Source organism: Trachurus trachurus, assembly GCF_905171665.1.
Source record: "Trachurus trachurus genome assembly, chromosome: 22".
Taxonomy (NCBI): domain Eukaryota; kingdom Metazoa; phylum Chordata; class Actinopteri; order Carangiformes; family Carangidae; genus Trachurus; species Trachurus trachurus.
The window spans coordinates 17988630-18005390 of NC_139907.1; the positions used below are offsets into that span (position 1 = coordinate 17988630).

Genomic DNA, 16761 nt, shown 5'->3' on the forward strand with positions numbered 1-16761 from the left:
CTTATCAATGAAATTTACTACAACCAATCAAATAGCTGTTGAGATCATGTCCAGTAAATATAATAAAATAAATAAATGTATATTATAATAATAAATCCATCAAGTCATAAGAAACTCACACTAGTCTGCATCACTGACAAATTATTCCAGTAATTTCTTATTTTCTTAGTCAATGCATCAATCGTCTGAATCGTCATTTCTCTGTTGATGTATGAACTGCAAAAAGTCATGACAGAAGAAAACTGTTGCTTACCTTCCTTTTTTTTTTTGAACTCCACCACATTTGTGAAGATAATATTTATATAGACTCCTTCATCCAGACATCTCCAGTGGCCTGTGGCAGTCCTTTCATTGGTTCCTTCATTTTCATACAAGTCTGATCCAAAGTTAGAGCAGAAGAAGAGGCCTTCATAGTAACAGCCACTACTGGTCCAAAAAAATTAGAAAAAAAAAGAAAGAAAAAAAATCCAGTAGCCGAGTGTGGGTCTGTTATGACATTCAATCAACCCCCAAATGCATCATTCATGCCTTTAAAGTCTTCACTTGTTCAATTTTCTAATTTCTCCAGTGTTTTTTGTTCATCATGTTTATGCTCCTTCTGCTCCAGTGAGGGGGAGGGGGGAAAAAAACACTCCAAAAACATCCTCCATTTTGCATGAAGGCCAAGTCACTTGTCAACAAACACTGACAGTCGTTCATCGCCTTAAAAGTTAATATATATATTTATATATAAAAAAAAGTGTTCATAAATTATTCAACAAAGTTCAGTAGATAAAATACCACTTGCATTTCTGTCCTGAAATTATCACTTTGTGCTTTCTGCAAACAAAAACATTGAAAAAAGAAGCAGCAAATTTTTGCCAGAGGTTAATCCATATAAAAAAACATTGTCTCTTTAAATCTAAAAGGTTCACTCTATCTGTGTCGGTTGGATATCCCATTGCTGTTTGTAGCCGGCTCTTCCAGCTCGTCGTCCTCAAAGCCGTGGAAGGTGGAAGTGTCGCTCTCCGAGGTGGTGCCGAACAGCTCCTCCGCTCCGGCGAAAGTCCCGTCTTCCTTCTCTTCTCCACACTCAGCTATGACACAGAACGGAGTCAGTGAACGGGTGGTGAGTTACAGGATCTGAAGTCATATCAAATCATATCGCAAGGCCAGATCATCATAGTTTGGTGTGCATAAACTCACTTGTGCGATGGCAGGCTGAGCAGGGAGACCCAGATTTACCCGTTTTCTTGTTTGAGCCCTGGCATTTATTACAGTAGTTGTTGGGAATGCTGGTCCCACCTGGACCTTTTGGACCTGTGATGAAATAAAAAAGAAACATATAACAAGATTTAATGACTGGTATGAATACAAAGTAAGACTTTTTCGACCACCTTGCTGATGTGAGGAAAACGACAAACTGTACACTGATAATAGAAACCTCACATTCTTTGCTGAAACATGCATTCAATTATTTGTGTAGTTACAGATTTGTGTTTGGTGGATATTTTGTCTGTTTTACTGTAACTTTTTAATTTGTGCCCCTGGGTGTGTGTGTTGATTTCCTGATTATGTGGACTTGATTTTGACGGCAGGCCTTCCTTGAGTGTTTAATCAGGTTGATTGTCGTCATTAGCATAGTGCCACAGCATATGGGGTGGATTGTACAGATGAAGCATGCCAATTCAAGACAACTGGTCGCATGAGGGCTAAAATGTGTCAACTATGTAGATTAAATCTGGGTTTAATCACCCTGACAGCAGATTTTTCAGATATATATATACTATATGGCTACTTATTCTTGGGAATTCCATATTCATATAAATGAGAGCTATTAGAAAAGTCACAGTTTCCCAGCTGTATTTATGACCCGAATCTTGATGGATGCCGTAATTAAGGTAACTCTGATATGCCATGTTGTTTCTTCACCATTAAGAAAACCACTCGCCTTAACACTGCTCACTGTGACCTTTCTACTAAAGATAAATGTACGGTGGCCCAAAGAGCTCAATGTACCGTACTGCAACTGTGTATGTAAATTGACACATGAGCTGCAAATTTAAAAAAAAAACTCAAAACATGCAAATAAACAAAACGGTCTGCTGTGTTTGTGTATTTGCATATTTTCTTACATTGCAGAGCACTGAAATGTCAGGGCCACTGTAATTCCCTAAGAATAATCTTTAAGAAATAAAAATTATTAGGGGTGGGGGTGAAGGAATGAGTTAAAGAAGGTTAAATATGTTGAGGTAGTCAGTGCCAGCTTGCTGTGCAGGAAGGTTTTTGGGTTTGTTTGAGGAAACGCAACAGTCAGATTTCTTACGTTTGTGTCTGTCAGTCTGTGGTGCAGAGGGAGACCTGGTCGCCACCGTGTTCCTCTCTCCAGCTCTCTCCTCCTCTGCCAGGTGGGAATGGGTGTAGTGGTAGCTTAGTCCTGTGCGGTTCCTGTAGCGCTTTGCACAGACTGCAACAAACAGTAGGCAGATGTTCAGTCCCACTACTGTGACTGTGACCAACTTTCATTATCTAAAAATAATATTGGTAGCAACAACATATTTAAATGCTGATATATGTATATATATTTTTACTTGCGTTAAGGATAAAGGCCTTAACATCCTCTGATTGTAATGAAACCTTCACTGAGCTACCAGTCAAACACCTTCCTACAGTTTGGCAAACTGGTGATTCCCCACAATTATAGAGCAACATAACAAATAACCACATCCAGTTTTTGTATTCAAGCAGCACTACAAACAAAGAAACTAAATAGGTCTAATGACATTTAATAGAGGTAACTATTCTTCTGGCTCCAAAGGGGAAAGAAACAGTAAGCATTTCAAGATCTGATTACAATAGTCAGTCAAATAAAACAGAAACCCAGACAACATAATAACCATGTCTCAGTTTCACAGCACCAAAGGCACGCTTCAGGAAAAGTAAGATAATATATGGGCTGAATCGATAATCACAGCACTTGCAACACTACCACTCCACAATCTGTCAAAATAAACATTAAAAAAACACGATGCTCCAAAAGAGTCAACAAGTTAAGGTACCTGAGGTTGAAGATTTTGAGTTCTGCTTTTGCTTGTATCTGTCTGTAAAAGAGAAAGGAAAGAGGAGACAACAGTATGAGTTTGTGTTGCTGAAGACGAGTCGTGACTGCACAAGTAAAATCCAATACTCCTATATCACCTGGATTTTCCACATTCAACTTGCATGTACAGGAGCACTTGTGTTACTTCAGTAACACTAGGTCACCTGCTTTCAACCTGTGCCGTCATCTGTAAAACCTGTGACTGATTTACACTGGTGTGACTTTTGGACAACAATCTGTTTTGTTGTTTTTTTATAGAATAACCCTTTGATATGTTGATATTCTTCTGATATGCAGGATAAAACAAGAGAGTAGGAATAGGATGAGTCACACTGTGGGTCCCTTCTTACAACATAACAGACAGTCTGTGAATAGAAATGAGCAAAAATGCTTCAATACAGATTTTTTTTTTACTAGTAACACTTAGTGGATTAAAAACAATGTTCTGCTGAATTACATTTAAGGAGCTGAAGGGTTTTCGTCTCCATTCACAACAGCATGAAATAATTAATCATGTCTGACATATACAGTATGAAGGAAAACAGAAACTGATACAGTGATATGGTTTACTGTTTGCATTTTTCCACAATACACATTTTTTATAATTCAACGAACCATCAGCCACATCTGTAGATATATATATATATATATATTTATATTTCAATGAATCATGTCAATTGCAACTGTATAGATGTATATATTTTTTTTATAATTCAACGAATCATGTCAAGCACAACTGTATAGATTTATATTTTTATATTTAAATGAATCATATCAATCGCAACTGTATACTGTATATATACTGTATATATTTTTATAATTCAACGAATCATGTCAAGCACAACTGTATATATATATTTTTATATTTCAATGAATCATGTTAATCGCAGCTATATCGATTTTTTTACAATTCAAAGAATCATGTCCAACCCTCCTGTAACTATGTAAATGTACTTTTTCTGTTATCTGCTGGTCCTCCGTCTTTATGGACTTTTTATGTTAATTGTTGTATTGTTTTGGGGACTATGGATGTAATTTAGCACATGTGCTAAATCCGGTGTATTTACAGTGGGTACTCTAGCACTCACTGTCCATTAATATGCATTGTCCCGACTAAATAAACAAATAAAGTAAAAAGGACAAATTTCAGTGTGTATGATATGATGATTCAGAATGCATGTGTTCTTACTGTCACAGACGTATGGCTTGTCATCATCCAGATCTGTCCGCCTACGGCCTGAACCCCGACCCTGAGGATAAAAAAGAAACCACTGACGCCACTGCCGTGAAATCTATACCTTCCAACATGCACAGACAAGTCACATTATATATCTACCACCATGATCTATAGAGGGAAACTAAGCCTTAGCAGAATCACATCGTCAGTCAGTTCAGTTTTAGAAGATGAAGAAGAAACAATGTTGATCTTCTTGAACTTAAAGCGGTTTCTTGGTTATTATGCAACTGGAATCCATGCTCATTTGGTCACTTACTCTTCCTTTGCCCCGATGTCTCCTCCTTGGAGTGTCCACTTCGTAGTCGTCGTCATCGTTGAAAGCGTCCTCTGCTGCGTCGGCCTCTAGAACCCTCTGAGAGAGCGACATAGAGTAAGAGAGAGAGAGAGAGAGAGATATATAAGACCATTTCAGTGCTCAGCTCTGATTAAAGCCCAGTTCACTGAAACACTGAGCAGGAACAACAGAGAGAACAGAAAAAGCTATTTTTTAGTTCTCCTCATAATCTACTTTTGACGGCTGTAATGTTCTGTCTCTTCCTGTACAAATGTCTATTTAATGTGAAGATGCTTACAGATGATATTCTTTATTGAATTAATGTGTTCAGTGGCATTAGGAAGGATCTAGAAGTTTGCATTGTGAGATGGGATAGAGTACAGCGACCCAGGCTCCATCTCTCTGTGGTGTTTCCACAGCTTTATTTGGTGAAGTGTGTGATGTGGAGATGTGACCAGCGAAGGTTTTTTTGGATGGATAAAGCAACTGAATTGAAGCATCAAGTTCCATATTATGCATCAGTCTGTGGCCTTGACTCATTATGATTATGACCACAAGTGATTGGGAAATCAAACTTGAAGCGGTCCACTTACCCAAGCTGCTTCTCAGTGAGACAGCAGTCGGCTAACAAGCCCCGCAGGTCAACTGGAAAAACCTGGCAAGTTGCCTTGACAACCAGTTGGGGCGCAACATTTCACTCTCACTGCCAATTGTTTGAGTGATATCACTGAACATTTAAATTTTAAACGTTTGGCTGACGAGCTTAACCAGGGCAACACACACACACTGAGCCAACCTGGATCTCCAGCAGACTCTCCTCGTCGTTCTTAGCGTTGTTCCTCTTGTCTAGACCCTCTCCTCGCAGCAGAGCCTCCAGTGTGGTGCTCTGAGCGGGCAACGTGTCCTTGGACATGAGGCCGCCGTCTGCGCAAAAGACAAAAATACAGGCAAAAAAACCCCATGATGAATCATAAAAACACCATCTCATACCGACGCAGCATGCCAACACACGTCGATTGTTCACTTCAGATTCCACAGGTAAATAATCAAAGCAGTGGAACCCGTATATCTCCAGATATGTGTGTGTTTTTCCTCCTGCAGCATCATCATCATCAGACACGGTGCTGTGATAAGAACAGTGAGCACTACAATCTCCAAACTTATAAGCAATGTTTCCATTAGGTCTCTTTTCTTCCACTCACACTAGACCCAATAAAAGCATGTGGCAAATTACTGGAGCCTTTGGTTTTTATAGCAGCTGTCATAGATCTTTTTCTCTGCTTGCAACAGAATGTGTCATCACACTATTTTCACAGCACTATTATTACTGAAAAAGACATATGTTTTCATTCTCAGATAGAGAGAGAGGAGGAGAGAGAGAATGCATTGTCATTGGAGAGCTCTCGATAATGCCGGGCCATGCAGACATTAGGCTGACTTTGTCCACAGGAATCTCTGAGGTACAATGTAGATAAGTGGCTTATCACTTTAACCTGAACGCATCATGCAGATATCTCCTCCTACAGTGAGCTGAAGATCTAAACAAACAGTGTAGGAGGCGAGCAGGTTGAGCAGACAAAGAAGAACAAACAAAAGCCTTGACAGTCTGTCGATTCCACACATCTTATTTACAAAATCTCCTCTCCAAAGAGAGAGCTTCATGATCATCCAGTTGCACTGTGGATGTTTGCAAAGAGGACACACTTCAAAGCCCCCCCACGCCACCGCCCCCACCCCCACCCCCACCCCCACCCATGACTTTTGCAGAATATTGAACGTGAAGTGCAGAAGCAACAGAGGGCTGAGCAGGTAAGAGGCAGATAGAGGAGGTAGGCGTGAGGCAGCAGATGCAACACGCATTCTCTAAAATGGGCTCCTCCACCGTGTGGTGGCAGCCCCTCGCCATTGTGTCTGCACACGTTGACTTTCAACTCTCCGCGACGAGACAGACCACCCCCCCACCCCACCCCACCCCAACCCCCCACGTCCCTCCCTCTCTCCCAACCCATGGGAGCTGGGGGGGCTAAAAATAGAGCCAGCAGCAGCCTGCAGCAGGGAGCTGATTCTGCATGCAGCCCCAGTCTCTAGCACGCCGTCAGTTAGACAGCCCTGCCGAGGCAGCGAGACAGATTCTGGCTGCTGCCCTGTGCCTGGCCACCTCTGGCCAGCTGCACAACGTGCTCTGTATAAGAGACGCCAGGTTAAATCAGGGTATGTTTCCCCTCCGCTGGGCGCTGGCACACAGCACATACAATCCACTGTTGTTGGAGAAGGGAAGGGACAGGAGGGTGGCGGCGGCGGCGGTGGTGGTGGTGGGGTCTTAGCGAGCGCCAGCTCTGTGGAAAACAATAGGCTACAATGGGATGTGTTTGGGAAACAAAGGCTTGGTTCATATGCTATCTCTCCATCTTGCTTTCTCTTTCCAGGCTCTCTTGCACACTCTTACTTTCACAACTTCCCAAACGTTTGACCTTCTACTGTGCAAAGCAGAATTTACAGCATCATGACAAAGGAGATTCGTTAAAAAAAAAAAACACACAAAGAATTTCTCACAGCTTTTTATAGAAACTTCTAAATATGAAAAATATGCAACATAATATTTCTGTAGGAGATTCTGTCTGTTGTCATGTTGATTTCTTAGGATAGTGTAACATCCCAGTGGGTATGTGCAAGCCTTGGGCGCAGAGTGGACCAGTTACTTGAGCTGAGGAACACCGGCCACACAACATACACACACAGACGACACGGCAATTTATAGGGAGAGATGAACGAGTTGCCAGAGAGAAAGAGACCAAACCAATCAGCAAGGGAGGTGGTAAGTAGAAAATACGATACAGAGAGAATATAGAGGAGAGGTTAAATGTTTTGAGTGAGCTGTTTCAAGTGGCAGCCCGAGAAGGCCAAACTCCATTCAATAACATTTATTAAATACTGTCTGCAGTGGCCGAACTCTGTCTCGCTGCTCCCAGCAGTGGTAAATCTAATTACATGTTCTACTTCTCACAAAACAAGTTTACCAGCCGGGGTGAACACAGCCACATTTCATCCTCTGAAAAATGACTGGCAGCCTGTTCTGCTCGGCGCGCGGAGACAGAGTGATATGCTTTTAGCGAGATTATTCCAGATCATCACCAGTAATCACATGAGCTAAAGGAGGTGGGTGGGAGAAGGAGGGAGGGAGAGAGAGAGAGAGAGAGACGGCGGAGGGAGAGGAGGAGCCGCGAGGAGCAGGAAGTGACAGGCAGGTGGCTTAAGGAGAAGACGCTTCAGGGTCTTACCGAGCTGGAGGCCGTAGATGCCCAGGCGGGTATCTGAGGTGTTGTGCAGCCGTCTTTTCTTTCTCCAGCAGCGGGCGGGGTATGTGTACATCTGCCCAGCTGAAACCCCTGTATACAGTAATAATACAAATAATAATATACCACACATGCCAACAACACACTGTCAGCTCTTGAAACGCATCATTTAAAAAAAATATTATTTATGGCTTTGCTCCTTGTAAAGATTGTGTTGCAATTGACATTTAAAAAAAAACCTCTCATATTATGAGACGTGGAAAGATCTGAACCTTTTAAAGTGATTATTTGAATTTGTTTTGTCTCTTGACATTTAAACTATTCTGATTCCTCAACCATTACTGGAATGAATTCACTTATGAGGCCACACAACAATCCCAAGGAAGTTAGTCAGCAGCAACGTTGACGATCGATTGTCTCAGTGACTCATTAAGCAAAAATGACACACATTTACTTCTAGAACATGAGAATGTGCTACTTGTTGATGCTTCAGCTCTGCAACTTCTGGTTCTGTTCTGATCATTTAAAATCATCAATTATTTTTTTTAGAAACAGATCAATTTGCTCTATAACATGTTGGAAACTGGTGGACAAATGCCCATCGCACTTTCACAGAGCACAAGTAAATGATTGTCTGTATTGTTCAGAAGTCCAAAATCCAAAGAAATTCAATTTACAATGATGTAAAAAAAAAAAAGAAAAAAGAAGAAGAAGAAAGTCCACATTGTGACGACAGGAAACAACATAATGATCAGTTGATTATCAGAGTTGTTGACAAATATATTTCTGATGATCAACCAGTTGTCTCATCTACGAATGCCACCTTAGGTTGTTGTACAATTGCAGGGGGAATAAAAAAAAAAAAAAAAAGCATTCAACAGATAAATCAATAATGAAAATAATTATTTGCAATTCCGGTTAATAGCTTTAGATAATGTGATGCAGACACCATTTTTGTCAGTTTAATGGACCAAAAAACACTTAACTCTCACTGAACATACTTTGCATGCATGTGTTGGTGTGTGTGTGTGTGTGTGTTTGCCCACCAGGGCTACGGTGGTGCCGCTCCATCCAGATGTAGCAGTTGTTCTGGGCCACGCCGGTTTGCGAGTCCAGGAACGGCAGGCGGACGCTGCGTTCAGCACACAGGCGGGCATTGTAGCTGCGGCACTGCTCAATAGCGTCCTTGTAGAACTGGTCGCCCAACCTGCGGGGTGAGGGTGTGAGGGGGGGGGGGGGGGGGGGGGGGGGGGGGGGGGGGTGGGGGTGGTGGAATGGGGGCAACGTTAGCAACAGAGGTCAGCGACACCGAAATGATGTGGTCAACACCTGTTCGGTCACCGACATAGCAGCTGGTTTAAAAAGCCGGGCAAGAGCAGACATGCAGCTAATGATAAGTGTGACTATTTGCACAATCTCTGATATGTGGATTGGCCTTCTTTTTTTTTATAGCGTGTATGAATGTTGTGATAGTGGCCTGTTGCTTTACTGGCTACACATCATTAAAGCAGTGAGATGCTGCTCAAGATGTTAGAAAGCAGGTCAATACAACATAAGGAAAGAAGCACGGGCTGCTTCATAATTATACAAAAAGGTACAACGGAAATTATCCTCAACCTAAGTAATACATCACTCTTGTTATCAGCTCTGTTCAACACGAGCCTCAAACTGACAGCTAAGCGCCTCTATCCTCTCTCCTGCTTGACAGTGACAAGAATTTGTTGCGAGAAAACAAAACAAAGCAGCACAGTTACGACAGCGTAACAACTCTGCTGCTCCCACTCCCGAGGTTAAGCATGTTATTACCTCTGTGGGCTCTTTGTCTGATCTGATTCCAGATAGGCTGTGAGCTTACACTGGTGTTGACCGGAGCCCGACTATCACAGCAACACTGAAATCTGCGCTCTGATATGAAGTCGCTCCTCCGAAACCGGCTACAGCGAGCAAAGACTCTCGCACTTTAGTTCCACTTTTCTTAGCGCCACTGAGATTTTGGCAGTCCCTCAGGGTTTCAGAGTTAATATTCAGAGTGAAATGGGGGAGGATATTTCACATTCAAGCCCTCAATCGCTGCCACACGCCTGGTATGGTAATTAGCCTACTTAATTAATCTCAGCAGAACGCCTAGCACAAGAGCAGGTTCTAAAATCACTATATCAAAGATGGGGGCAAATGCAGCAACTGTGAAATCGTGGCAAGGTACTTTGTGTGTGATTTCCACTGTGTGCTGTTGTATCACAGGGCCAACAGGGGCAGATGATACTGCAGCGGCCGGTTCTTCTAGTATGAACATCTCCACATCCGCATAATGAAGTTCCTACACGTGTTCCCAATTACAACATTAGGAAGACGGCCATTTTGAAGTGAAACTAATGAGCTGCGGGCTGCGAGTCGAGCCTGGAATCTTAAACTGGAGGTGGAGGAGGTGGGAGGCCGATTTGTCAGCGTCTTCCAGATCCTGCTCTCCCTCTCCCTCTCTCTCTCTCTACCCCTCCACGAGACGACGTCCAGCAGATGAACAGCCGTGTTAGAAATGCTGTCCCGCACAAAAGCCCACGGCTCTGCGGTTCAGACAAAGCCACAGTGTGTGAGGCTTCTGGGAAAAGGGAGGCTTCGTGTCAGTGTGACTGAGAAGAGTAAACAGTCACAGGTACAGAGTGAGAGCGGCAGAGGGGAGGAAAGGTGTTGGAAACAGAAAGACTGGGAGGGAAAATTAAAAACAAAACAAGACAGGGGGGTTCAAAAAAGGCGAGACGGCGGGAAGAGAGGTTCAAAGCTAACAAGCAGATCATGACTTGGGGCTATGGGGCTTTGTTTTTCCCTCAGCCTGTTACAATCATACCAAGATAGTGGCTTTATTGTAGCTAATAACCATGTCACTACTAGGCTCTGCCTTGTAAAGATGTCATACAGTGTTACAGAGCCAAGAACCCACTTTCTCAGATGTTCCAACACTTTCCCAGGATTTTAAGACGCAGGAATTTTTACACAGTCACACAGGGATTTACCAAAAACTATGGTTGCACGACAAATCAGTAACACTTTACAAAACTACACACAATTAAGCATTAATTAATCATTTATAAAGCATTCTTCCACCCCTGATACTAATTTATTAACAGATATAAATGTTTAACTCACCCATGATGTATTTTCATACTCGAGTCAATTACAAACACAATTACAAATACTGAATTAAGTGTTTGATAATAACGCTTCATTAAAGCAGAAGTAAGCGGAATATTTGTGTTAATATAAGTCTTAAATTGTTATATCTTCCGAAAGCAATCACTTATATAGAGTGTCTGTCACGGGTCTGTCAGTCACTCTGCTCTGCTGTAAGCCGAGGAGAAAACTTTCCTTGTATCCTATAACCTTTATCCAATGAGGAGAGAGAACGGCATAAAGGGGCGGTCCTCTCTGTGTGTGCAGCCAAGGGATGCACGTGAATGTGGTGACGCAGGGACGAGGGCGGGGACTGCTAACTCCATCGGCTGACAGAAAGTTAGCCAAAATGACCGGACCGCTTACTTCTGCTTTAATGCTAAATATTGTGTGGTTATTATAAAATGTTTCAAAAACATTTTTGTGATTTTTACTTTTGGCAGCTTTTGCAATTGTGATTTCACTTGTTGGAATTATCATTTTCGGATTTCATATTCACTGGAAAAAACAAAACACAACATCATGAGGAAAACCCCTCCGGCAGGAAAACAATTTCTTTTGTTTTGTTCTCTTTCTTTTCTTTGTTGTTTTAGCCTCTTTAAGGCACATTGTGTTGCTGCTTTTAGCATGAAAGGTGCCATATAAATAAATAAAAATTGAAACTTGAATTTGAAATGTTTCTGCAGCAATGGAATATGGAATATGGAATATATATACTGTATAGCTAATAGTATGAGTTTTGTTGGGGCTGGTATCACACAGACATATTCCTTTACAATGAGAGAACATGAGTCGGATGCCAGGGCGTCGAGTTCCTGCTTTTTTCTGCAGTTCCTGCGATTTGAATTTCGCTCTTGGTCATAATGTGATTTCGATTATATTTCCATTAACTGTGCGACCTACATTGTGCAACTTAAAACAGATTTCACATTTTCAATAGTGTAAAAAATTGATGATGAGTTGAATCAATACATGGCTGATGAATAATAAACACACAGCTGTGTCATGAAGTGTATAAATGGCATTCCTCAGGTCTGTACTCCGTGTTGAGGAGTCCTGTTTCCAACAGTAAACAACACTAACCCGTTTGCCCCACTGTCATTCCTTGATATCAACGCACAGTTCTGCTGGGACACACTGTGACATATCAGTTTACTAAATGCAGACCAGCTGACCAGTTGTAAACGCTCCCTGAAGCCCGCTACGAGTGCAACACTCACCGTGGAGTGCCAAGATACTCCTGGTGCTACAGGAGTCGAACAAACCAAAAGGGAGGATGCTCATCAGCCTCAAGTAGAAATGTGGAGGAGGTGGTTGGGTGGGGAGGTGGGGGGAACGGGGGCGGGGGGAGTGAGAAGGGGCACATCAGTGGTGAAAGTCTTGAGGTGGATGGTGGATGTCTGCGCGACGACATGCTCTCCATCAAAGCACCAGGCACCCTGAGCAGCAGGTGCGCAGGCTTAGGTGAGAGATCTCTCTGACACTTGTAATGAGTGACAAGACTCACACGTCCAGCGACACAAGAGTGGTGAGACACAGACACACACACACACACGAACGAACATGCACACACCACCTCTGTGTCACTAGTCACGACTTTTCCCCTCTGCTCTCGTCTGAGGTGCACGCTTTTGTTTTTCCACCAGCCTTTGAAGCTGAACAGGCTTGAGAATAACTCCTGTTTATTATTTCAACTTTGGTCCAATCTAGTTTTGGCTTCTATTCCAATCAGATGTGACAACACTGAACTCACCACATTAATTACTGAGATTTGGGAGCCAGGCAACAGCACAAAACACAAGTATGAGGGGGCATAACACACACAAAACTGGCAATCTGACAGCCATGTAAACTTATTTGGGAAAAGACAAAAAAAGGCCTATGGAAAATTTATCACTGGGTCTGTTGTAAACACTCATAACAGTTTAGAAACCAGCTTCCTGATTCAACTATGACCTACCGTACTTGCACTAGTTGTGTGCAGACAGTTTTCCTGTAGAGTGGAGGCCTGTAACCAACACTTGAACCACACTCGCGGCACTTTCACTTTCATCTAAGCAGCAGAGTCTGGGTCAGTGGTTCAACACCTTTTAGACAAACGCACCGTTTTACAATGAAACACTTGTGAGTCAAGTCCACAAGAAGTGAAATTATCTAGTCAGAGGCTTTTAGTTTGAGCCTTAACACAACATCAGTATAAGATTATTTAATTGAAATGTAAATTTATCAACATTATTTCATGTAAAATCCATCCTGGTTTGCTTACACCCTTTCTGACTGATGTTTTTTTACAGAGCTGGGCTTTCTAGAACAATTTCCCCATGTCCTGAATCCAGTTCTGTCAAAGCTCAGAAACAGAAGCCTTAGCAAAAACAATAAAGACATACGTTGTGATAAAACCACAAATGATCCTTTAAAGTCTGGCTCTGCCTCACGCTGACAAAGTCCTGTGGACTCTACACGGACTTAAAAAGTTCAGGGCTTTAAAAAGGTGCCTCAGAGGTATGTGCTACACATCCTCAATATCTTCCAGTTGAGTAGAGAAGGTGAGTGTGTGCATGAGGGCGAGGAACAAAAGCAAATCTTGTGGCCAGTGGGGCCTCCGCTATCAGCGTGTTCCTGTCAACGGTTTGCCGTGTCACATGGCCGCGTCCGTAATGTGAGCATGTGTCAACACTGGTTTTGCATATCTAATGACAAACTTTAGTTTGCAGGAGAGCAGCTCACACTGGCCAAATCCTCTGCAGCCACGGAAAAAAAAAAACTCCCAGGTTTGCTGTTTTAACACAGCACAGCAATTAATAGATGCAACTTGCATACAACAAAACTGAAAAAAGGAAAAGAAACATGACATGGAGGGATGATTTTCGAAGCATTACTTTAGTCCGTTCAGCTGCGTTCAGGAGGTTTCTCAAATTTGCAGGTGCACTGCTGCTTCACAGGAAGCTACAGCTACCACATAAAAGAGAAGGGGAGGAGGAGGAGGAGGAGGAGGAGGAGGAAGAGGGAGGCATACTGAGTAACTGCATCCTGACAGCAACCTCTGATTACACCAATCAGAACAACAGAGTCTGGGTGAGGGCAGGAGTAAAACCAGATCATACACCTCCACACACTGAAGTGCCAATAAGCAGCAGGCCTGACTCTCTCAAAGTCTGCTCCACACCAATGACAAGGTAGCAGATGGATTGGGGAAGCAAAGAAGGAAAACTCCAGCTGTGAATAAAATTTTATACAAGCAGCTTTATGAGCTTCTTTATTAATTAAATATTCCAGACTCCATTTTAATCAGCAGATTCTGGAGATTACTGTCCTCCCATGCTCAAATTAGGGGACGGACCTCACACACAGACGTGCACAGGCTCGCACACTGCAGCTTCATCCGCCACCACACATCCACAACAAAGTCAAACCAGAGTTTCATTTCCCTAAAGTGAATCATCTTTTTTTTTTAAAGGAAAAAAAAGAAAAGAAAAAAGGTCAAACTAGTCCACAGGAGCGACATCCAATTAGTGTCAAGTGTGACTAATTATAATCTGACAAACTTGTGAAATGAAGTCAGAAACCCGAGACATAGGCTAATTATAGCAGATTGAAACACTTCATTAAGCACAGCTTATAGCAAGGAGACATTCCACATCTGAATGCTAAAACGTCTCTCAGACGAAGCAGCAGCTTGACAGCAGACGCACGATGAAGCGTGTTAGGACACAAGACGGGGGAAACAGTCCAACGAGGCAATGATAAAAAAAGAAAGCACTTTCCAAATAATAATGGAAAGTACGTCACACATGAGGAGGAAAACAGAAGGAGCTACACGGAAATGTAGATATTATTTCACATTTCCATCCAACACTTTAACATCAGCTGCTTCACTGAGCTGCTCAGATGCCAGCAGAGGGAAGCTGTGATTGTATCGGGCCGTTCCCTGGTGGGCAAAAACTGTGAAGGAGGGCACTGCAGGACAAGTGCAAGCACGCTCAAGTCGATTACAGATTCTGAGGAAATTTTGCATTTACTTAGTGTTTTCCAGAGCATCATGCAATGAGTGTGCAGGTGGTGGGAGGTTGTCTTGCTAAATGCCACTTTGACAGGTTACACACAGTCTGTGTGTGTGTGTCATATACTCATTTCAGTCTTTTGTAGCCTCTCATAATATCATAATAAAGTAGTAGGCATGCAAAGTGAGGAATTCATATTATCTGATCCTAGGCATAAATGTCAGTGTGCCATGAAAGAACACTGCACAATCAAAGGTATCAAAACATCACTCTCTGAGGTGGAGTAACAACACCAGTGGGTGATGTGCGAGGTGCTGTGTGGTCCACTCCTTGTGCTACAAGTCCAGGGAGGTGCCAGGGTACCTCTATCGGAGGAGCAGATGGTTCTCCTGCTTGTGCCCAACACTTCCTCCCTGTCGGAGCATCTCTCTGACAGATGGGCCCAGGATCCTGGACCAAGCTAATCTCCAGCACTCCTCCACTTAAAGGCACAGCCTGCTCTACCTTCCACACACACACACAGTCCCAAAGAGAGCCATGATGATCATTACAACCCATCAATACAGGCTGACTGCTGCTGCTGCTGTCACGTCCAAACTGAACGTGTGCCTTTACACAAAATGCTACACTATATGACCAAGCTCTGATAGGAGATGACAGGAAAAGCAAGGGGGGGCTAATTGTGTCTAACTTAGAGCAATATGTCTACCAGAGGAATTGGCTGAAACAATACAGAAGAACAAAGGAGAAATGGGAGAAAAAGGTGGAGCATTTCTTTGAAGTTGAGGCACTGAAATGACTACAGTACGGGCTATCTGAGCACGGGCTGACAGTTTATTTCCAACGGCGGACTCAAATTCGCTGTCACTTTTGTCGATTTCGCCAGCAAAGCATGCAAATACAAAATGCCTCCTCCCTTTGCTTTACCGGGTCCTGACCACGTCTGCGCTCGGAGGAGCCAAAGTTGACATGTCGACAATTCACACCAACTATAAACGACTTTCGGAATGTCAGATGATATTCCGCCGCTATGCCCAACCGAGCACGAAGAAAATCGGCTTTTAATTATTCGGTGCGGCGCAACGGCACGTTGTCGACAGTTTTCAAATAAATTTATAGCCCAGGAAAGACGACACTCTCCCGTGTTGAATGCAAAGCCACACGGAGGAAAAGCTCCTCCGGTGCAGTCAAAATGTCAGGCAGCCTTACGCACATGTTTTAGACTAAATGTTAAAATCTTGTAGAATAAAAGAACTATACGAGGCTACTTTGCCATGCAAGAAGTACACAAAATAGATTCGGACAGCTTAGTCTGTCGTATGCACACGGCTGGAAATGACATGCACGAACGGCCGGTTTTAATGAACGAGTTGGCAACAAAGTAATTATTCACAATTTCCTCAATGTCTAAATTACTTACGCTTTTAGTGGATTCTGAATGACAGCCGCCATTTTGCTACAATGTAACGCAATATCGGCGTCTTGCAGTTCTGAGGGAAACCTACGGAAATTGACCAATCAGAGCGCGGGGTGAATTCGTGGACCAATACATCTGCAGGATAGGCGGACGGGGCGTGGCCTAATGGGGTAAACTGTCAAAATTATTTTAAAGGGTTTTCCCTTGTATTTTAATTGTACACAACTGAATTACAGCACTTTTTAAAGAGACCCCTACTGAAGCTTGGATACATATCAAGAGATAGTCCCTGTCT

General features: G+C 42.8%; 1 protein-coding gene across 1 annotated transcript; it reads right to left on the reverse strand.

Annotated features, from left to right (window-relative positions):
* Positions 1-62: 62 nt before the first annotated feature.
* Positions 63-16520, reverse strand: LOC311005320 (zinc finger protein DPF3-like). Its single transcript, XM_083997701.1, has 10 exons — positions 16470-16520; positions 8930-9090; positions 7869-7976; positions 5387-5514; positions 4573-4668; positions 4269-4329; positions 3039-3080; positions 2306-2446; positions 1186-1299; positions 63-1076 (listed from the first exon to the last, which is right to left on the reverse strand). The coding sequence occupies exons 1-10, from the start codon at positions 16499-16501 to the stop codon at positions 916-918; spliced, it is 1044 nt and encodes a 347-aa protein (XP_083853827.1). The 5' UTR covers positions 16502-16520; the 3' UTR covers positions 63-915.
* Positions 16521-16761: the final 241 nt, after the last annotated feature.

Coding starts and splice junctions, on each gene's coding strand:
- LOC311005320 (XM_083997701.1), bottom strand. CDS start 16,501: ATGGCGGCTGTCATTCAGAATCCACTAAAAGC. Junction 3,081..4,268: donor CAAGCCATACGTCTGTGACA/GTAAGAACACAT, acceptor TCTCTTTTACAG/ACAGATACAAGCAAAAGCAG. Junction 1,077..1,185: donor CTCAGCCTGCCATCGCACAA/GTGAGTTTATGC, acceptor TCTGTGTCATAG/CTGAGTGTGGAGAAGAGAAG.